The sequence below is a fragment of the Furipterus horrens genome, unplaced genomic scaffold, assembly GCF_987537825.1.
Source record: "Furipterus horrens unplaced genomic scaffold, mFurHor1.1.pri manual_scaffold_8, whole genome shotgun sequence".
NCBI classification, from domain to species: Eukaryota; Metazoa; Chordata; class Mammalia; order Chiroptera; family Furipteridae; genus Furipterus; species Furipterus horrens.
In genome coordinates this window covers 11,952,351-11,976,586 of record NW_028327178.1, presented here as the reverse complement: position 1 = coordinate 11,976,586, position 24,236 = coordinate 11,952,351, and the positions used below count along the sequence as shown (strand labels likewise).

The 24,236-nt window shown below is 40.1% G+C and overlaps 1 protein-coding gene across 1 annotated transcript in view; it reads left to right on the top strand.

Moving 5' to 3' along the window:
* The window catches only part of WDR7 (WD repeat domain 7), a 280,434-nt gene that overhangs the window by 204,884 nt on the left and 51,314 nt on the right, over positions 1–24,236 (top strand). Inside the window, exon 27 of the mRNA XM_090285462.1 lies at positions 16,215–16,314. Coding sequence (XP_090141588.1) covers positions 16,215–16,314 — 100 coding nt within the window. The remainder of the gene's footprint in view (positions 1–16,214; positions 16,315–24,236) is intronic.

Below are 24,236 nucleotides of genomic sequence, written 5' to 3'. Positions count from 1 at the left end.
GACTACCTCTTATTAAATTGGCAGATATTATTTGAACCATGAATGTATAAGCCACATAGGCCTAATTATGTAAGAGTCAGCCCATACAAATAGAAAGATTATTAGCAATGTAAGGTTGTAACTTATGCCAAATTATGGATTGACATCTGTCAGTTGTTGATGGGACCTCAGAAGTTTTGCAGGTCAATGCCACCCTACCTATTGGCTGATTAGTACTGGGTGGATAAATGAACAACAACAAAAATATCAACAGAAGTTTAAATTATTTTATTGAAAATCTCCATGTCCTCACCATTGTATTGGATGAGGTGCCTTACAGCACTTGCGAACTCTCTACTTACAGATAAATGCCTTTCACTAAATACGTAATTCAAAAATCGATGACGTGACATTTGTTTCTAAAATCTTTATATAACTTGCCCTGGCTGGCATGGTTCAGTTGGTTGGAGTGTTGTCCCATGGACCGAGGGATAGTAGGTTCAATTCCCAGTCAGGGCACATACCCAGGTCTTCGGGTTTGATCCCCAGTCAGGGCATCTATCAAAGGCAACTGATCAATGTTCCTCTCTCGCATCAACGTTTCTCTCTCCCTCTCCCTGACTTCCAAGTCTCTTTCTAAAAACGATTTTTTAAAAATGTCCTCAGATGAGAAAAAAATCTTTATATAACTTTGCTTTTTTGTTGTTTTTTGTTTTTTCCTTTCCTTTCTCATCTTTTACCCTTTTTAAAAAGATGTCATGGGTTTTAGAAATTAATTAATATATATTTGAAAGTATTTTCTATGTAGAGAAAGTACAGGATGATGTCATTTTCATATATGTAAAACAATTTGGTTTACTCTTCAAAATATTATATAGTTTTTAGTCCAGTTAAAAGGTGATCTTCACATCTAAAGTTGGATTAATTCAATTAATACAAGATCTAACATAGTATACTAAAGTCATTGAATATTTAAAAATTGAAATATTCTGCCTTGTTTGGGTTATGCATCAAATTAACTGTTTTCTGTGAATGCCAAGATGAAGTAGCACCAGGGAATGCTGGGTGATTCTGAGTTTGGTTTTTCTCAGGCTTTATCTTATTTTGTTTTGTTTTTACCTTGACCAGTGACCTTGTGAGTCTCATATACATCTGGGTTTTGAGCTTTCAGCTCAGAATTTTAAAACTTTTAAGGTGGTAATCTCTCTAAGATTTTCTTTATTGTTGGCATTTTATCGCTTATTTCTCAGATTGCATATTAAAATAAAATTGCCATTTTTATTGTTACTATGAAAGTCTTCAGTTTTAGTTTAGGCTTATCTCTGTATTGCTGTAGACCAATAGTCAGTTTTATTAATCAGGTGTGTTTGTTTATTCACTTATTTATTTATGTTTATTTATTATATAATGGCTTAATACATAATTTAGTAAGTGGTGACTATTCACTCAGTTACAGTGTTAACTGAACTTGTTTGTTCTCTGACATCTCTGCTTGAATCATATTTAACATTTAAGCTACAAATTGTAGATTTAATGAAAGGATTGATACAAAAACGTTTGCTTTTTCTAATTTTGTTCAGAAAATAGCTTTTCTGTTCATTATTAAAACTTTGTGCGATATCTTCTACTTAAAAGTAGAAATGGGTTAGAACACATGCCCATAAAATTTGATAGACATTTTCTTCTCATCAGTGACCAAAACTCACTTGCTGAGTCATGTTAGAACATGAGGTGATAGCAATACACAAGTAATAAAATAATGTAATCCCCTTTTTAAAATTAATATAACACTTTACAAATTACCAAGTGCTTTCAAACCCATTAATCCTCAAAAGAAATCTTTAAGGAAGCATTATATAAATTTAAATTTTGGGAGAATTAGATTGTGATACCTATTAGTCAAATGACAATAAAGTTGTAACTTCAAGATAAAAACCAGACCTTAATCATAGTTCATTGCTTTTGCCATCCGGTTTTTAACTTATGTATAAATTTACTTATCTCTTTACACATCCAGAGTTTGACAAAAGCAGATTTATAGTTGTGAGTATGCAAATCACAATTTATTTTGTTATTATTTATTATTGTATTATTTCCCATATGAACAACTGTAAACCCACTTTTACCCACCCCTGTATGTATGTATATATATACACACACACACACACCACCCACTGACCTTGTTCCATAAAAAAAAATCTCAGACAGCTTTGTAAGTTAATATAAAATGTAAAAATAGCAAGGAAATTGAGGCAAAGGGAAATAATAGTAGGAAAGAAAGACAAGGCCAAGGTGAGTTTAGAAATTCTATGTATTTGCCAAAGGTGAGCCATACATTTCTCTAAACTTCTTAGCAGCCAGTGAGCCAAGAGGGGCAGCCCATCAATATCTAAGTCCCATTGTTCATATGCTAGAAATGGCATAGCTGTTCAAGAGGAACGTAACTAAAACTGCGATCAACAAGGAGCTGAGAGTCCTCGGAGAGCAGGCTGAACGTACGTCCGTAATTTACCGACCGCGCAGTTTAAGAGATTTTGCACCTCTTAAGTGTGGTGGGAAGCAGCTCACAGACCTAACTATTGAACAAAGGACATTCAGTGCTTATTAATTGAGAGAACCGAGAACACAGAGAAGAAGGTGAAATTTAGGAACAGGTACTGAGAGCTCACTCCCTGTGAAGAACAGTGGTCTCTAAGTGTAGTTCCCGGACTGGCCTCAACAAAATTACCTGCCTTCCAGGCTCCCCCCGACAGCCATCCCTTCAGCATAGAGTGACGCCCGGGCAGCCGCACTTCATGGGTTCCCGGGTGAGTCTTGAGAACTAGTACTCTAATAATCCAAAATCCAGAGAAACGAAACCCAACCCCTATTCTTTGTGATCATGCTCTGTTCTGAAAAACCTTAGACCCTTGAATGCTTGTTTATTTATATATTAAATAACTCAGTTCCAAAAAAAAAGGCCCATGAAGAGTCAGTCACTCCGTGGGCTCCTGCTTCCCAGGGATGCACCGTTAGTTTTTAAAGACTTGCCCTTAGTCTCACAGAAGGCCCGCTGAAGACTGTAACTTCGGACTGTTCATTCATCGACTTTCAGCTAAAACTCCGTTGGAAAAGACAGAACACTTAGAATCTAGTTAAGTGGACACATGGTCCATTTATTCCTCTACGTATTCCCGTTTAGGTCCCCAGGTTGCACTCCACGGCCACAGGGCTGCGCGTTTGGGCCCCGTCCGCGGGGCCCTTTGGCACTGCCTGCCCCAGGTGCGGCGCCTCCCCCGACAGTGTCCTGAGAAGGTGGCCCGTGCGTTTTCTGTGGATGGTGCTGCTGTCAGATGCTGTGTAGGGGCCCTTCTTTGAAGACTCAGTAACGACGATTTTTTAAAATCACAATGAGAGGCAATTTTTTGTTTGTTTTCTTAAGGAACTTGTGTGAGTTTTTGTTTCTGTTTTCCATATAACCAGTATTATTAAATTAAAGAATTTTGTTTTGGCCATTAGGCAGCTCAAAGCCAAATTTCCTGCCTAATTATAGTAAATTAGGGCTTACACTCCACACTCTCTTTACCTCGTTTTCATACCTCAGACTTCTCTTCCTCTTCCTTTTGCTGTATTATGTTCTGTAAGTGCCTCTAGGCCCTTTACATAACGTGCATGTGTGTGTATGTATGGATGGACATCATATGTCTGTGTGAAATATACACACATTTTAAATTTTATTTCATATGCCATGGAAACACAAATAATCATTGTTCACATAACATGAATTATCATTATTTCCTAAAGATTAAAAAAAAGGTTCTTTGTATTAACTGAAATATTTTAGATCTCCCCAGAGTCATTTATGTATCTATAGATAATTTTCTGTAATATAGTTAGTAAAAAGATGTAAAACACATAATTTTAACTGCTGTATAAAGTTTATAGTCATAGATTTAAGTATTTCCTAATGACTCACATTTTAGTTCTAGGGCTATTATTAATATTATAGTGGCATCCATTAATAATACAAGAAAATTACTTAGATTTTAGTACCCTTGAGAGAACACAGCACCCGCATCCTTCAAAACACAATTGTACAAAAATAGTTTTGCCAGATAATTCACCACTATGCCAAATAGGCTACATTAATATATGGGAATTAAACTGCATTCGTTTTAGAACATGATGTAATAGCTACAAGACTGTTGCAACGGTGAGTTAATTTTATATTTATCAATAAGCAGAGTAAGAAGTACAATAAGGTAACATTTAAGAAACAAATTCCTTAGATTTCCTCCCAACCCATTGGACTTAGCTTTGCCTTTGTCAGTCTCTTAGATGATCTTCAAAACAGGCATCATCCAGCACTGTCCATATATTATTCTTAGAGGCAGGCGTCCAAAGGGTTCTGAGTAATTTACATTTAATTGCCTGGACTATAAATAATGCAGCAGCCTCAGTTAAAAATACCCTGGACACTAAGAAAGTAGAATTAACAACTTTCAAGTCTTGGGAAGATAAACATCACTGAAGTTTCCTCTGAATTCATTGTAAAAATTTATTTACTAGTGGCTGTGGTATTGAACTTCAACATCCTTGTGAAGTCCCTCAGAGCAGACCAGCCGACACTGAGCCCGTCATGTTTGACTCAGTGTGATGAATTACTTCTCTGTGCTCACCCTATAAACTCTGACTCAGGTTACACTACTGTGGTTGGCGCCATCGCATAAGATAGGAAAATGCAGAGATGCACAGATGTTGCTGAATTAAGAGAAGCAGCATAGAGCACACGCGTGTGCTATACACTTGTTGTGCCATGAACGCTTGAAGGGTTTGTCATTCATTTTTGCAAAAATACTCTTCACTGTAGCCCTGGCTGGTCTGGCTCAGTGGATTGAGCGTCGGTCTGCGAGCTAAGTGTCGCTGGTTCGATCTTCCAGTCAGGGCACATCAGAGAAGGAAAACTCTGACTCCAAAAAACCTCCGCTGCCTTGCGGCATACCTCTTCAGGGGAAAGGCTAAGGGAGTAAACCCCGACAGAAAATCCGGAGCCGGAGTCCCTAAGGCGGTTTGACGTTGTAGTCAACACCGGCAACTCCTGCGGCGCACCTGAAGCCAAGCTGTATCGACTCCGTCTTTCCCTTGGACCCTTCAGCTGCGAAGAGAGGGGGGGTCTGCTGCATGGGCAACAGCAGACCCTCCATATCACCCTGCCCAGGCTCTGTAGCTTCAGCTTCACTGGAGAGGACACTCCAGCGTCATCGCAAGATGTCGATTCAACACGGGAGGAGACAGATACCGTGTCACTCCCGAGTCGGACTGCACAGTCATTCTCGGCGGTGCAGATAGGCTCTTAAGAAGCTACACCATCGTCTCTCGAGACGGACGGCTGCCGACGACTCTTCACTGTTCACAGGCTAGCAAACTTTAAGCTCCTGTAAGCTACTGACTCTCAAAGCTCAATTAGGAAGGAAGACACAGTACCTCTGAAAATGTAATGTGATTACGATGTAATTTAAAATTTTAAGGCTATTTATTATGTTCTGGGGGACTAGCAGTGAAATAATGCGTAACAAATAAAGGATTAGGGATTCTTTAATGAAATTGTAAAGTGATGGGAAAATCTGATTGTATTTGGAGATAAAGAGATTTCAGGATTTTTTCACAGCAAAAGTCAGATATGCCTCTAAATGCAATTTTTAGTCACTTACGACGCCTCGGTTATGCAGATTATAAGTCGCCTGAACAAAGGGGTTCTGCATCCCTTTCTTTTGCAGTGTCTGTAGCAACTAGTAGAGAGTTGCACCTGGCCAGAGGCTCTGTGTCCCAGAATTCCCATGTAGCTCCTTATTTCATGTATCTTTGCCCTCTTTAAGTTAAGGCAACTTATTTGATGTATAACTAAAAGTAACTTAATTTTTATGCCTTCTAAAGATTTGTCAAATAAATCCACAGATTCAAAAAAAAAAACCTTTTGTTGGGCTCTGTCCCAATTTTTAGTTTAGAAACTGAACACAATGCAGGCACTCAATAACTGGGGTTGAGTAATGAGACCCGCCATGCCGCTTCATGGGTTTAGTCCTTAATTTCTGCGTAATAAATGGCAGCAGTTATTTCATGTAAGCAGTGACCTGGCTGCATGAGTTTTATACAATTATGAGTTGTAGAGTTTTGAACCTGAAAAGGACCTCACGTTATGGATTACCCACCCCTGTCCTTCATTTTACAAACACACAAATCCAGAACATCGTTGGGCTGACAATCAGGGCAAGGGCGAGGCACGGCTTTGCTGAACGGGCCTCACCCCTGCTCTGTGTTCTGCAGGGGTGAGTGTGCACCCACTCAGCGGCAGGCACGTGTCGGGGGCCGCACAGAGCAGTGCCATCTCACCAGAGGACAGGATGACTGCTGTGTTCCAGGCCCAGGCCTCTTCCTTGAGGCGTCCTTCATCCCATCCTCTGTCCCTTCCTCTTGGACTTGGCACTTTAGAGAAGCCTTCTTTCACTTCTGTCCTGAACTGCCCTCTGTGGCCTCTCTTAGTCAGGGTGGAAGTGTGGTCTGTTCTCTCTCATTTAAAACCGCTTCCTCCCTGCGCATCCCTTCTACCTGCTGTCCAGTCTCTCATTTTTCCTGCTTCAGGAAAAGGAGTCTGCCCTCTGGCCATTTGGTCACCTCCTGTGCCCTCCTGAGCTACTGTAATCTGATCTTCGCCCCTATTATTTTGCTAATAGTTCTCCCTCTGGTTACAACAACTTGATCTCCAAATGCTTTTCAGACTTCAGTGTTATGGTTCTCAAACTTTTGGGTCTCAGAACCGGTTCAAAACTGAAGATCCTACAGAGTTGTTTTTTTGTTTTTTTAATTCATAAAGGTTGTCTCTAGAGATTTTTAATGTATTAGAAATTAAAACTGAGATTTTTAAAATATGTATTGATTTATTTCAAATAACAGTAAACTCAGTTCATGTTGATATAAAAATGTCTTTATGAAAAATAACTACTTGCCAAAACAAAAGAGAATACTGAGAAAAACAGCATTGTTTAACATTTTTGCAGATGTCTTTAATATCTGGCTTAATAGAAGACAGGTGGATTTTCCATATCTGCATATGTCTTTAATCTGTTCCATATGTTGTTTTATAGTTTAATTGTATGGTGAAAATCTGGTCTCACATAGATATGTAATTGAAAAGGGAGGATTGTTTCAATAGGTTTTTAAGATAATTTTTCATCTTCTTTGGTAGTTCACCGAAACTCAACACGTGATCATTTTTTAAAGGTTAGTTGCAATGTGTAATCTTCAATCTTGATGAACTTTTCATACTGTTGTATTCAGTCCATTGGTGTATCTCGGACTTTAAGTGGGTCTTTTACCCATGTGTGATTTTGTAGCTTTTTCTTAGGCCTTAAAGTTGGCTTGGTGCTAGACGGAGTGATAAATCAGAGAAATGTCCTGACATGATGATAAAAGGATGCCCAGGACACGTGGAAGAGGCCTAGGCGATGTAATGGGAGAGACAGAAACAGAGGGACCTGGCATTTGTGCACAGGAGGAAAAAGGAGCCCTGGGGATGTGTTAGCTGAATTTTTAAAAATGAGTAGTTTTTTATCATGCAGACAAATCCTTCTGACTCCAACCTCTGAGCTATTTCCATATGCAAAATTGGTGGTGATTGAATGAAATATATTAAATGCAATTGTGACTGTTGAATCAGTGATCACTTTGCAAAAATTATAGTGTGTATTATATTGTCTATTTCACTGCCAAGAATGAAGATATTCTCAAACAACCTATGCATAGGCCTGAGCAATATATTTTACGGCTCAACTACTTGGGTTTCTTAGTAAAACTAAGCAAGACAGTAGTAGTAGTAGTAGTGGTAGTAGTACTAGTAGTAGTAGTAGTACTAGTAGTAGTAGTAAAGACTTAAGTTAAAGGACTTAGGATATAAATTTTTCTAATGTACTATAAATGGAGAAATCACTGAATTTTTGGTGCAAAAATGGGAAATTACTGAATATTAGTGGTATTAACATTGAAGTTTCAAGTGTTTTATATGATTTTGCTAGATTTAATTGATTATGTCTCAATGGACTTTCTTGGGAACTTCTTAGCATGATTTTACATAGAAAATGTAGTTTATACTAAAATACTATTATTCACTTGTATCCTCTATACATAATTATTGCTTACCAGTAGTTGGTTCCATTAAGAGCTACTAGAACTGTGACATACCATACAGCCTTTACAAAGATGAAGTTCAGCCCATTTCTGCTGACATGGAAAGGTACCAGTGAGAGAAATTTAAAGAGATACAAGCAAAGTTTCAGAAGAGTATGTAAAAAATTATTTTTGAAGTAGAATATTATATGTAAGGATGGATACTTATGCATGTACATGTGTACAGATGAAGAGGTAAAAAACCTAGTGATACCCACCCTGCAGTGATTCTCATGGTTACCCGGTGTAGTGGAGGGGATTAGCGGTAAAAGTATCTTTCCTTTCGTAACTGGTTATTTTTCTATATTCTTTGTGTTACCCTTTTACTTAGCGTGTGTGTTCCTTTAATAATAAATGTCGTCGTCGTCGTCGTCGGCAGCCGTCCGTCTCGAGAGACGATGGTGTAGCTTCCCAAGAGTCTATCTGCACCGCCGAGAATGGCTGTGCAGTCCGACCCGGGAGTGACACGGTATCTGTCTCCTCCCGTGTTGAAGCTACAGAGCCTGGGCAGGGTGATATGGAGGGTCTGCTGTTGCCCATGCAGCAGACCCCCCCTCTCTTCGCAGCTGAAGGATCCAAGGGAAAGACGGAGTCAATACAGCTTGGCTTCAGGTGCGCCGCAGGAGTTGCCGGTGTTGACTACAACGTCAAACCGCCTTAGGGACTCCGGCTCCGGATTTTCTGTCGGGGTTTACTCCCTTAGCCTTTCCCCTGAAGAGGTATGCCGCAAGGCAGCGGAGGTTTTTTGGAGTCAGAGTTTTCCTTCTCTGAATAATAAATGTATAGTAGAATAATTCAGATGAAAAATACAAAGTAATCATTGGGAAAACATTAAAGCTTTAAATAAGTAAAATATTAAAAATCCAAGGTAAAATAAATACTTAAACTTTTTTACTGAATGGAAAGAATCTAGGCAGAAGAGTTAAAAGTCTGTTTTCAGAGATAGTTTCTTTTCTTAAACTTTGTTATTATGTAGACAGACTGATTGATTCTGCTTTTCAAGTAAAAAGCTGAATCAGCTCGGTTCACCCTAAATGGGCACTTAAAATCCAGTAAGGAAATGACACTGTCTACTTTAGAACAGCGCATGAGCTCATTTTTTAAAAAACTTCTCCCAACCTGTGGTTTGTTCTTATCCCAGATGGTGATAACAATAATGGGATATAAAACAGCCTTGGGCCTAACTTCCAGTAACGTTCTCAAATCAGTTACCACTTTACAGTATACTTTTTATACTAAATAATTTCACATGTTACTCTTGTACTCATGTGAGTAGAAACCCCCCAGAAAACTCCCCCACAGTAGCTGTCTTTCAATATTAAAAATATAAAACTCCAAAGCTTCCAGGAGTATTTCATTTTACTATATAACAGAAAGAATATTTACTTTTTAGACTGATTGAAATGATATAGAGAAAAGTTTCAACCCCAAATCCATATTTCTTGCATCAGCAACTTTAAGCTGACACTAAAATAATTTGCATTTGTTATCAGGTTATATTCGTAAATCACTAGTATTTAAGAAATAATCAAGTTTAAAATATTTTGGGGTATTCACTTTATTTAATTAGCATGTTATTAGTTAGCATTTATTTGTCCTCAGGAAATAGCCAATTAACTACATTTTATTTATTTCTTCTATTGATGTATTCAGAGGCACAAAAGATTTTGGAGGCGGTGATGATACTATGACAGCTGCTAAAGTTCACAAGAACTTAGCGCAGAACGTGTATGTTATGTGCCAGGCTCATTTAGTCCTCACAACAATCTGAATTGGTACTGTTGTTCCCACTTCACACAAGAGGAAACTGAGGCATAGGCAAGTTAAGTCACTTGCCCAAGGTCACATGGTTAAGTGGCAGAGCCAGGCGACACAGGACCTGTTTTTCAGCCATCGTCCAACACACCCTCGATATGTACAGTGTTTTTCCTCGCAGAAGTGCTGCTCCCCGTATACCTAAGATGTGTTTCCAGTTCTCTTACAAACACACCAACTACAGTGTGCCTACAGCAAGTTTCTGTTGTTGTTGTTTTTAAGAAGGAAAGGACTGTAACTCACCTATTAAGTACTCACAAGTGTTACTCAGGAAATAGCCACAGACTATCTACGTTGTGCAAAGCGCTTAATGGGAGGTCGTGACTCCCAGATGGCCTTTGCCAGTGTCCTTCACCATCCAGAATGAGAGCTCTTTCTTTCCACGTTGTCCTTTTGAGCTGGTGCCTTCCCCTGGAATGAAGCACCTTTAGAAAACATTTTCCCACCCTCTGCTGCTCACATCCCGAAAAGCTAACACACTTCCTCGGGAGCCAACGCCTTCGCCAAAGCCACCGGTGTTCCTCCTGTGGAGCACCTGAGCGGCAGGGAGGCCTGACGTCTGCGTGCGTGTGTTCACACACGTTCCAGATGGTGCCGCCTCCTTTCCCACGGCTCCTCCTTGATTGTCACTGTGGCATCTCTGAGGGCTGTTGACCCATGTCCCCAAAGCCAAAGCTCTGGCTTCTCACATGGCGGCCCTCAGCAGAGCTCTTTGGTATCGCATAGTGGCCAGCAGGGGGCGCATGGTGGGTCCTGTCACTGGCACCTTGTGGTCAGTGACTTGTGCATCACTCCATTGCAGAGGCCTACCTTCTTTCCTGCACAACAGGTTGCCCGTGTTTCAGGCTCACACCTTTCCGTGGGGTGTTGGGAACACGTCACGGGCATCGAGGAGACGCACGGTGAATAAAGACGTGCACTGTGTTGATTAAATTTTAAATACTTTCTGTTTACATTAATAAACCTGAATGCATATCCTGCAGAGTATAACGAAATGAATCCATCTGAAAAGTTACTTTATGCAAATTATAACAAAAATTGATACCATTTTTTTCTTTGTATCGGCAAAAAGAAAAAGTGGAAAATTTGATAATACCAAGTGGGGGCGCTCTTTGACTTCAGTGGGGATTGGAGGTATTAGGGCATTGCCTATCAAAATTTAAATGTGTGTCTGCTTTAATTCAGGGTCTTGCTTTGGGCGATGTAGCCTATAAAAATGCCCCCTCGGTATGGAAAGATCCATGTATAATCTAAATTAAATGTCTATGAAAAAGGGAGTAGTGAAATAACAAAATGGAATCAAATATACACTGACATGGGAGGGTGTTCCTGGAAGCACAGGGGGAAGAAAAGTAAGCTGCAGAATAATATGTGTAATATCATTCCTTTTTTGAAATAAAAGTTAGAAAATGCTATAGAAAGGTGAAGGAGGGCGGATGAGAGAGAAGACTTACTTTTTACCAGATGCCTGTTGGTGGTGGTTGAGTCTTTTACAAGCACATAGTGCCTTAATACCTTTTTAATAAAAAGAATCAAAAGTTTGTGAACCATTTTAAATCAGCATCAAGAAATTTTAAAAGCAGCTCAAGAATTGCTTCTGATACTAAGTCACTTATGCAAATACATGTACAAGTGCTTAGGACAGTGCCTGATACAGGGTCAGTGCTCAGGAAAGATTAGCTACCTGTAGTGGTAGAGTTGTAAATAGTTATAAATTGTAAATACTTAGAATTCATGCATCCTATTCCATACGTCCTTAGGTGCTAGACGGTTTCGTGTTAAGCCAGAGGTTAATTTTGGATTAGCTGAAGAGTGTTGCTTGTTGCATTTTAATGCTCACGAATATGACATACAGTAGTAGGTCACCGTCCTGAGACCATTGCAGATTACCAAAGTCACAGTTAAGAAAGTGCTTTCACAGGTTTCTTTCTCCCAAATCATATTTCTGTTGAGCGTTGCATGTTTCCTTTAACTATATTTTTCCAAAATAACTTTTTAATTTCACACAAATTTTCTCTTTATTTGAGGGCTATTTTTAATAAAGATTCTAAAAGGTCATCAATTCAAGGGAGAGTATAAATAGAAAGTACCAGAGTTATTTAGAGACTCGGGAATGGGGTGCCTGGCAACCTGTCCCGCAAAGTGACCTGCGTCAGGCTCCTGCGCCAGAGTGGACTCAGCACACATTTGTGTTGCGCATCATAACCCACCCCGTGGTGCGTTTCCTTCTGAAGAGCTGAGGTCACAAATCTGGCTTCGGAGCACTAAAATAACCTAGTCTAGTCCTTAATAATGACTGACAAGTGAATATTTCTTTTAGTGACATTTTATCTGATAATATTGTGCTCATTGAAATTTGTATGTGGTGATATAAATATCTGGCAAATTCTTAGAATAATTTTTACTCCCAGGACCACATTTATACCAAAAATATATATACTTTATTGTATTGATCATTATTTGGACTACATTTACCCTTTTGAGTTTCAGCCTCAATAATACCCTCTAGCTCCCTAAAATTGAATTAACTAGTTTCCATTATGCAACTGCCAGTCTCATGCTACATACCCTGGCTTCAGAGGCCTTTGCTTTTTGTAAATCTGAAATTGCTTATCTCAATTGAAAATACATTTTTAGAAGGGTTACAGGGAAGTCAACTTTTGCACAGTTTTGTTTTCTTTGTTGTTCATATCTATTATTCACTGGTCTTAAAATTTGATATGCTTATACACAAGTCATTGAATGATAAGTGTAGTGTTTTGAATTAAACTTGAATGCTCTATCCTGCTTGCTTGGGTCATATTTATATACTCACACATTGAAACAGAAGGGAAAGTCTCAGTGGAGGGAAACAAGCAATAAACAAAAAAAAAATATTGTTTAATATCTCAGAGATGATAGGTATTTTAATAAAGGAAAACAGGGTGTTGGATTAGTGTAATAGAGGAAGGGCTGCTGTATTAAGTAGGATGGCCCACAAGGGCTCCCTTTTATCAAGATAACGTGGGAACAGAGGCCTGAATGAAGTGAGGGCCTGAGCCAAGGAGATATGGGGAAGATGAGATTTTCAAGCAGAGGGAGCAGCAAATGTCAAACTTCCAACATGGGAACACTCTCGGCAGAGTCAGGGAAACACAAGGAGATCAGCATGCCTAGTGCAGAGTGTGCCGAGGGGAGAGGAGACCGTCTGAGACGTGGTAGGGCCGTATCAGGTAGGGTTTCGAAGGATGACTGTGAGCATGAGAGAGAGGTGGTTGATTTATGGTTGAAAAGGATCCCTCTGGGTGCATGTAGGCATTAATGAAAACGTGGAGATCAATGACTTTACAATTTCTGGGTGAACGAAATCTTAAAGTCAAATGCATTTCGCAACGTTGCTCAATTCCATGTTATTCTTCTTTCACACACGTGAGTAGTAATGTTCTCTCTGACTTCACAGAGCTTCCTGTGGTGGGCTGAGTAGGGAAGAACCATGTTCTCACTTGAAGGCAACAAAAGGATTCTTGCCAGGCTGTTGCCCAAGAAATGCTGCCCAAGTGGCATGTGGTCAGTGCAGCACACGGGAGACTGAGATCCCATTTCCAGAAGGCTCAGCACACATGAACCCCTTTTCTGAACACCCCCTCTCCAGTTTTGGAGGAATTCAAGACTTTTCTGTAGGATCAGGGCAAGACTAGTTTAGTCTTAAAAACTGTAATGGATCCTCTTCAATCCACTGATAATTTGGGGGTGGGACTAAGTAAGGCACAGCTCACCATCCTTAACCTTGACAGTCTCCCAGAGGAGAAGAGGGTTCCGGGAACCCTCAGCAGAGACAGGCCCACTGCAGCCAATCCCCAGAGTGGATGCTTGTGAAGTAACTGCATATGAAATAGACTTAACTCTGTTTTGTTAAAAGAGACACTGTTAACGAAATAAACAATTTAGCAAGATATCCAACATTAAAAACATGCCATAAGCCCTTCCCTGTTCCAAATGCTTTAAGATACTGTTTAGAAGTATTAGTCTAGTAATAGATTGCAAAGAATGGAAAATGCAGACCTGTAAGAGATGGTCTATCCGGGCAGACTCAAGATTGGATCTTTGTTCTCCCATGAATAATGGTGTTTACAGGTGATATAAAAGGATGAGGTTGATGTCCAGAACATAGAAAATGGTCAATGGAACAAAAACTTTTTAGATACTAGTTTAACTAAGTAAAATGTTGTCAACATAAATGGATTTTACCAGTGGTGGTTTTGAAAGAGGGTTATTTTGAGGGATAATTACATTCACATTTTGCAAAAGGATTTTGGCAACAAAGCTATTAATATCTGTGCAAAGCTTAATAACAGATTTTTTTTTAATAGCTCTGGAAATTTTATTTTCCTGTGGCAGTTAAACTGCACAGAATAAATGTTTGTTAAAACCATTGTTAGATGTTATAGCCCATGTTACTTGAAGGATATAAATTATGTGTGCTTATGGGTGTATAGATATAGATGTAGATATTGACATAGTGATGCTCAATACTTAGACCACTGTAATTATTAAAAGGCAAAATAGTAGACATTGTTTAAAGGCAATCATTTTTATTTTTGAGTATAAGAACTTGAGAATTTGAGTGCTGATTTCTATCTTCTGTAGTGAGGTACATAAGATGCTTAACAGGAAAAGCTTTGAGAAACATTTTACTAACCACTAAATGGGGGGCAGCTTTATGTGTCAGGAGCCTTCAGTCCCCTCCCTCCCCTCGAACTGGTATACAAGATGACATGGCACATGTGCACCCAGCAAATCCCAGCAGGGCGTCCTAAAGTAGTGTCTTCCATGTGACTAAAAATGAAGCATTAATCTTCCACTAAAGAGGAAGGAGGCACATCAATGGGCAAAAGTAATGTTGAATCCACTACCTAGTAATAACTAACAAAAAGTTTAAAAACAATAGTTTCCCAGATTTGTGAAATATGTACGAATGTCATAATGTCTAATAACACCAAAATGGCTCTGTCAGAAGGTCCCTGGTTTCAAAATGCTCACATTCAAACATCTCGTCTTCGTCCCTCTCAGCCTCTCTTACCAGAATTTTAGAAACATGGGCCCATGCCCTGGTGGTTTCTTACTTTATATCTGTCTCTACAAGGCATTCGAGGATGGTATTTCTTTCTCTCCATCTGTTTTACCTCCCCATCCTGTGTTTTAAAAAATAATAACAGGAAAGTTACTGGAGTTTTCTGGTAGTATGGAACCAAAGATAAAAAGGGCAAGGAGTGTGTAGACTTGATACAATATTCTCGTAAGTATTTAGGGTAGGCCACTGTCATTCTGGCAACTCACACTGAGACAGCAGGACTAGGTAACGGAAGGTATATTCAAAACTCTTTGGGGATATGAAATCATACCTTATTTATGCTTCTAATAATTTCTATTCTTACCTTCCCAGGCCCTTGCCATATGGCCATGAAATCATTATGACAAAGCATAGATCAGGAATTTACATACTTAATCCAGTCATGAAAATTAACCTAGAAAAATAAAATATAATAACCTCTTATAACCTTCAACCATCTTCCCTAAGTCCTTTTTTTATAGAATGCAAATAAGCACCAAATATGCTTATTTATGCTACCTATAGTCACACCTGCCATTTAGGTGAACTGATAAATGTGGAAAATGTAGGGAATTTTCCAGATAGCTTTTTTCTGGTGGATAACTTTCTGACTTCATTCTAAATTATTGATGTGAACTTAAGCATAACATTTATGTAGCTTTTATATGATTGTTCTGCTAGAGAGCATGTTTTATTCTTTAATGCTATAATAAACCACGAGAACTTAATTAGGTTGAATATGTAAGCCTTTTCATTTTTTCCATTTCTGTTCAAATAGAAATATTTGCATAATAATCACTGTAGCAAAACTCAGTTTTCATATTTAATTAGTTTTGTATTTGACCCTTATTTCTTGTTTCAAAATTCAAGAGTATGTGTTATTATGAAGTTATTTTCCATTGAAAATAATTATTAACAGGCCTAAGTGGCCTAATGCATCATTTTCCTTCAGTTGATTTTAAGAATTACTAAAAGGAAACATTTTTGAAAAATCTCAATATAGTAACTATAAACATGCATATTTTAAAATATATCAAAGCTGGCTTTAATCCTTGAAAGGTGCTGCTCTCTGCTTCCACGTGCAAGTCATCTAACCTGTTTTTGTTTGTTTTCATTAAAACATTCAATTCAGGTTCTACATGGTCAGCTATTATGAGCGGAATCACAGGATAGCAGTTGGAGCTCGCAATGGTTCTGTGGCCCTTTACGACATCCGGACTGGAAAATGTCAGGTAAATAAATCACTGGCTTCCTCTCCATAAAGTGGGTGATTAATGGAAAGGAACGACAGGCTAGCGCTTCACCAGCTGACATGCTGAGCTGCTGGGACATTATGGATGATGCTAAAGGGATCTTGGTTTCATGAAGGACTCAAAAAATACAGAGTCTCCCGGCTTTCTTCAGTGGGAGCGAAGCTACCACTGTTATATGAGTTCCTAACGGAGCCCAGAGCAAGGTGGCTCTGCTCCCAAACCACTGGGCAATATATTTCCTCTTCTTTAAACAAAGTTTTCAGATTTTATTAATTATTTTTGCCATGTGTTTTCTGAAAGAAAAAGTTTGATGGTCCATGATGATAGGTCATGGCTAAGTAAAATTTTTCTGACTAGCTAAAATAAGATGTTTAGCAAAGCTGGAGAAACAAACTCACGGTATCCTTTAGTGTGACTCTATAAAAAGGAAACCTTTCGTCTATTTAAAATCCAGCATTACTTTATATACTTTTTTAACTCTTCATGCTTTTGTAACACTTGATGCTCCGAAGAGTCTTGATCTTGCTCTTGATCACTCGATCCTCAAAACGGACCAATTGGGTAAGACAGGGCACATCTAGCCCACGTCAGTTGTATCGAGGCTCTGAGACTTTACATTCTTTCTCCAGAGTCACCCTCTTACTTAATGGCAAAACCAGGGCTAGGCTCTGCTCTGCTCCTGCTGAATTCATCATGCCCATCGATAAGTAGTTCTAAGTTACAATTCTTATGTTTCATTGTAGCATTTATCAGTGCTGATATATTCAACCATATTAGGAGTTTTATTGAACTGTGTTAGATTGATACAGTCAACTGTTTTAGGAATTTCCAGAAGTGTGAAGAAATTCATAAGGAAGTAGCTAAAATTAACTAATTAATTATTCAAAAGCTTCCCTGGAGGCTTTCCATGACACAGTTCTCACAGATGGTAACAGGCACTGAGGCGTAAAAGCTTCAGGGGCCAGACAAGTTTGGAGGATAGGCGTGAATGATTCTCTTCGCAGGCTTTCTCGGAGTCTCTAATGTGCAAATGTGCATTTCCTGGGAGGCATAGAGCTGGCACCATCGGCCACACTTATGTAACTGTTAAATTTTGTTTGTGTTTTCTTAGGACATGTCGTCCTCATTGGTGACCATGTTTTTTTTACTTTGAACCAATTTCACTTTAAGCAATGAAACCACCCTGAGTACTTGCTTAAAAATTATATTACATGTTGTTTATAATATTCTCTCAGAGAAGGAAAACTCTGACTCCAAAAAACCTCCGCTGCCTTGCGGCATACCTCTTCAGGGGAAAGGCTAGGGGAGTAAACCCCGACAGAAAATCCGGAGCCGGAGTCCCTAAGGCGGTTTGACGTTGTAGTCAACACCGGCAACTCCTGCGGCGCACCTGAAGCCAAGCTGTATTGACTCCGTCTTTCCCTTGGACCCTTCAGCTGCGAAGAGAGGGGGGATCTGCTGCATGGGCAACAGCAGACCCTCCATATCACCCTGCCCAGGCTCTGTAGCTTCAGCTCCACTGGAGAGGACACTCCAGCGTCATCGCAAGATGTCGATTCAACACGGGAGGAGACAGATACCGTGTCACTCCCGAGTTGGACTGCACAGCCATTCTCGGCGGTGCAGATAGACTCTTAAGAAGCTACACCATCGTCTCTCGAGACGGACGGCTGCCGACGATAATATTCTCTCCTATGAGGGGCAGATGCATGAAATAGCATTTTCAGAATTTCTTTTGGTAAGACAGTTTTTTTAAATTGTAGTATATCATCACTAGCAGACTTGAGAGAAATAAGCCACAAGCATCTGAGAGGTACAGAAGAAAACTAGAACTAGGGGACCTTTTCAAGCTTCTTTACAATGGAGGTGTGGAAGTCACAGAGGACTGTGTCATTGGACAAGACATGGCTGCCACCAGCAGAGGAAAAAGTGAGGCCCTGGGAGCAGAGGAGCGAGAGGAGCAGCTAAGGGCAAACTCTCCTAATCATGCATTTCCTGTAGTTTCCTTCATCCTAAGTGGTCTCAGTGAAGACCTTAGTAAAATCAAAAACCATCAGTAATTTGAATATCTTATCTTTTTAATTAAGTTACTTGAGGTGCACTTAACTATTCTTTCTTTTTTTCATTTTTAAATTATATTTTATTGATTATGCTATTACAGTCGTCCCAGTTTGTCCCCCTTTGCCCCCCTCCACCCAGCACCCCCACTCTCCCAGCCCCGCTGATTGCTTCACTTATGGATTGTCTGTGGCCACTGTCTCACTACAGTGGCAGAACTGGGTTGTGACTAGCAGAGACCATATATGGTCTCCAAAGCCTAAAATGTTACTATATGGCCCTTTACAGAAAAAGCTTGCTGATCCTTGACATAGACAATCGAGGGGGTAGAGGTTACTAATTTAACTGGAAAATGATCTACAACAGTATAGTGTAATATATTGGAGAAGAATAATTCAAAAGTCGTGTGGCTTGAATTTCATCGTTACCACTTACTGATTTCATAACCTTGGAGAAGTTTCTTAACTTCTGAGCTGAAGTTTCCTCGCTGCAAAACGGGGATAGAAAAAGTGTCTCATTGTGAGAAGTAAGTAAGATGGTTTATGTAAAATGGTTAGTGCTGGGCCCACCTAGTAGTTAATATTCAGTAAATGTTGGTTAATAACGTATTAAAACGATCTTGGAAATATATTACATTGCAATTACATTACATTAATTTTAGAGCATTTTAAAGATAAAACGTGAGCCATCGGGGCGTTTATGGACTCTGACGGCTTTGAATTCGCAGCGCTCTTCAGCCAGGAGCGCTTTGGTGGTGGTGAGCAGCTCTGCCTTGGGCCATGTGCAGATTTCTGTGGGAAGGCGGCTCTGGCCTGTGCTGTTAAGCTGAATCTCTGCTGATTATGGAAATGAGAAACTTTGATGCAGTTCAGTAGTTAAAATCCTGCTGTGCTGCTGCCTGCGTTTCCACCTGGCAACTGCTAGCAATTGCAGAATATGCCTGACTTGAATTTTGCTTAATTAAAAAAACACAAACAAAAACAAAGTAGCTCCCTAGGAAGTGCTTAAATTTCGTGGGTAGGCAGTGTTCTTGATAAGCAGGCTAAATCAGTTCCATGAAGCCTGAGAGCTACAGGTACGAGTGTGGCTAAATCAGCGATGGAAATCCTCCCTCTGTGGTTGGGCAGACTAGATACTCGGTCTCGCCGACTTTCCGATCCTTTCCGAATGCGTTCTGTGTGAAAACAACTGCTGGCTGGGGGCGGGGTTCTCTCAGGCCCCTGTTGCTCGTTTTCCTTACGAAGCTCAAGCTCAAAGCTCGCCATCTGATCCACTTCGGTAAATGCACTTACTTACTTGCTTTTGGCCTAGTGTGTGTAATGCTACAAAAGAGGCAGCGAAGTCCAAGAGAGGACGTATGGCTGCCGACTTACCTAAACGGTAAATTATTAAAAGAAGTTTATTACTGAAAATTTAAGTAAGTTCCTTAAAGAATGCGTTTTTAAAGCCCCGTCTTTTCTAGTTCCTCGTGCATAATAAACTCACAGTAAAACACACGTTGATCAGATGAAACACGCTGAGTCTTTGGAGTAAAACGCATAAGAAAACAAAGTATGCCTTAATTGTATCAAAAATGTATTTGTCATTTGGGTATAGTTATAGTCTGGTACGTCAAAAACACCTCATCCCAGTGTTGTTTCTCTGAGAGGGATGATAGGAAAACTGCAGAAACGGCGTAGAGGGCTTGTTTCTCACGAGTCATGAAAGATGCGCCTATATTTCTGTAGCAGACCATGACCAGGCCTGCCCGAGGCCAGATAATGAAGATGGAAGTGGAAGTGACGCTTGATTGTGTACGTGGAGCTGTGGCCTCTAAGGTCCAGCTGCAATCCCGTAAAGAACAGGAGGAAAACTCTGGAATGCTGACCTGTGCCCCAGCCCACAGCCTGATGCGAGAAGAAGCAGTGGGCCCAAAGGCCGAGCTTCCCTGGCCTTACAGAGTCCTTACTCCGTGTGGGATGGATGAACTTCAGAGGCGCCTTCGTGAGGAAAGAAGGAGGCCACAGGCCACCTGGTCCACCTACCTCCTTCCCTTCTCACGTGAATGTCCTCTGTCCCGCTTCTTCACTGGCTCGGTGCTACTGAACTCTGACCAAACCCATTTGCTCCGGTCTTTGAACCTTGATTTATCCTATCACCGTCCAGCTTGGCTCACCTTCGTTTTCCAACCAACAAGATTTTTCTGACTGGTCCAGCCACATTGTCATATTCAAGCATCTGCCAGGCATCTAACTGAACCAATGGGAAAACCAGAAAAACCACAACTGCCTTAAAGTGAATACGGAATATGAGGAGATAGCCTTGTTTTCCCATCAAGCTCGTCTTCCCTCATTCCCATTTGTCCTCAACTGCAGATGTGGAGAAGGAGACTTACTAGCTTATGGGGAACACTCGTTGTCGCAGCGGAGACAGAGAAAAGCAGACAGATAAAGGATACATTTTGCAGTAGAGCCAGCAGGTCCTGATCATTGCTCAAATGTAGGGTTCAGGCTGTGGGGAGGTCAGGGGCAGCCAGAGGTGAGAGAAAGAAGAATTCAAGGGTGACTCATAGGTTTGAGTCATGAGCAACTAGATAGATTGTAGTGTCACTAATGATGGAGCAGGGATGGTGTCAAGACTTAGGTAATGGTCACATACAATCTGAAGGGCTCTTTCATCTGTTTGAATGACTACAAAATAATCTAATACGCAGATGTAGACAAGTGCATTAATCAATCCTCTGTCCATTAACATTTAAGCCCGTCCCCCCAATTCCTCACTATTATAAATAGTACTACATGGAATAGCCTTGTTTATGTAACTTTTGTAACTATCTGATTTCTTTTTAGAATAAATTCTTGAATGTGCATTGCTAGGACAAAAGATCTGTGCCTTGACCACCAGAATGTTCTGAAGTTAGTTTCCCACGGTTTATGGGCATTAGTTTCTTCACACCCTTCCTACTATTTCTGTGAATAACAGAATGGCTCTTGAACCACAATTATTCTCATTAAAAAAAAGTGAAACCCCACCGTTATTCTGTTTTGTCTCCTGTAGTTGTCATTTTAGACAATAGAGTGTGCATTCATTTATTCATGAGTCATCACTTACTTACAAAAATACTGAAAATTTTTAAAAATTATGATGGCTCTTTTTTGCACCAGACACTGTATTATATGCAAGTGATCAAAAAATAAATATGAAATGTTCCTACCCTATAGGAATTTATCATCTGGCATAGAAGACAGGTGTAAAGCCATGGTTGAAATACTGTGATCATGCCTTCTTGAGGGCTGTGGGAGAACACAGGAGGAGCACTAACCCAGACCTGATTGGGGTCTAGGGAGAGTGGGTGGAGGGTATCGCTAAAGGAGAGGACACCTGAACTGAGCCCGTAACCATTAAGAATTAGGCAGAGAACGGGAAGAACCAGAGACATTGTCCCAGGCAGAAGGTCCAACATCTGCAAAGCCCGAAGGAATAAGAAAGCATAGAGGAAGCACGTTATCAAAAACTGAAAGACGTTTTCCTAGTATATGTGAACATTCATGTTACAGCAGTTTTCAAGTTAGCATTATACTGGGAATTACACAAATCTTACATGAAAAACAGTGATTCCAATATATACGTGGAGACACCTCTTATCTTAATAAATGCTAAGCCAGTAATGTAGATTTTGTAAGTAAAAGCGACATAGTGTTAGCAAGTGTTAAAGAAATTACTGAATGCTGGCGTTTTCCATAAATAATATTTTTTAGGAAAAGCAGGGCTTAGCAAGACATGAAAGTGCTTTCAGCATGGAATTTAAAGCCTTCTAATGAAAATAAACCAGTGTAATTTCCTATAATGCATTTAATTCTGGCAAGCACTCTGAGGCTACTATGTATCAGAAGAGCTAATATTCAAGACTCAACAGAAATGTCAGTAAACACACCTATCCACATAGAAGTTTGGCAGACAATGTGCCCTTCTCTCTAAAAATAACAACGATTTTACTTCCAGTTAGAGGAGCAGTGGACCTCGGGGATCTAGGTAGGGGACAGTAAGATTGATGTCATTTTAAGGCAGAGTTTTGCAGCTTGGGGCGCAGTTTTCAGCGAGCAGAATTCTATGACGCTTATACATCAAGGGCACTTAGGCGCTGATGGCAAAAATTGCAGTGAGAATTGACTGCAGTACTTAGTCAGACAGTGACATTTGAGGTATTTTCTTCCTGCTCTTTTCAGCAGCTGGTTTTGTGGCAGGTGCTTCCTATGACATTCTGAAGCCACCACCAGAAATGCAGCATCAGGGCTGATAATCAGATGAATGGCTGCGGAAGACCATGGCTTCCTGACACTGTGCTGAAGAATTACCTAACAAGCGCCCCGTTTTAAAAGTGAAATGCTATTTAGAGAAGAACCTCTAGGAAGAGAAACAGATATCTGGAACAATGCTTGAAATTAGACCATCATTTATTCTGAAAGTTTAAAAAAAAATTGAACAATATTTTAAACTGATAGTGTAGGAGGATTATTCTTCTGTTTCTCTACCCCATCACTCATTGAGTATTTTTTATATGCATGTTATACTTGAATGGCAGCATTCAAGACTTTTATGCCAAGAAAAAAAGTTAAATTCTATAATTGAAAATACATGAAGTAGAGAATTCTAGCATTTACAAACACAACAGTTATTCCAAGCATTTCCACATCCCGGCAAAAGCATTAGATGGACTAAAATTTATTATGATTCCCAAAATTCACACTTTATCTACATTCTCAATGCCATTCCATTTCCTTCCTACCTATTCTCTTTTTCTTCTCCACACATAAAAAATGGAAGTATAAATGTCTAAATACATATATTTCACATGTATCTAGTCCATAAATTTAGAAAATAGTAAGTAGGAGAATCATAGTGTGTGGAATTTATTCTGGATTCACTGGCTTGTATTCTGTCCATTCACTCTTGGTGTATCGTCGGCAGCCGTCCGTCTCGAGAGACGATGGTGTAGCTTCTTAAGAGTCTATCTGCACCGCCGAGAATGGCTGTGCAGTCCGACTCGGGAGTGACACGGTATCTGTCTCCTCCCGTGTTGAATCGACATCTTGCGATGACGCTGGAGTGTCCTCTCCAGTGGAGCTGAAGCTACAGAGCCCGGGCAGGGTGATATGGAGGGTCTGCTGTTGCCCATGCAGCAAACCCCCCCTCTCTTCGCAGCTGAAGGGTCCAAGGGAAAGACGGAGTCAATACAGCTTGGCTTCAGGTGCGCCGCAGGAGTTGCCGGTGTTGACAACAACGTCAAACCGCCTTAGGGACTCCGGCTCCGGATTTTCTGTCGGGGTTTACTCCCTTAGCCTTTCCCCTGAAGAGGTATGCCGCAAGGCAGCGGAGGTTTTTTGGAGTCAGAGTTTTCATTCTCTGATGTGCCCCGACTGGAGGATCGAACCAGCGACACTTAGCTCGCAGGCCGACGCTCAATCCAGTGAGCCAAACCAGCCAGGGTGTCTTGGTGTATAAGGCACTTAGAATAAGGTCAGGCATCTAGCAATCATTCAGTAAAAACGAATCTTAAGTGCTCTAAAACATGTATACTTAAGACATGAATCTGTGGTTCATGATAGGTTCTAAAAAGATGTTGATGGTGATTGAGAGGACATTATTGTCAAAATTTTGTAATCCTACCTCCAGGAGAACTTGGGACGGAGCTCAGGTCTGGTGGGGGAGGGGCAGATACAAGGGTACCCTAAAAGCCCCGGGATGTAGCACAGTCAGCCCCAAAAGTTGCTCAGTTACTCAAAAATGTTGGTCAAGTGTAGAATCATGCAACATAACATATCTTAACTATTTTACCTTAAAATTACCTTTATAGAATTTAAATT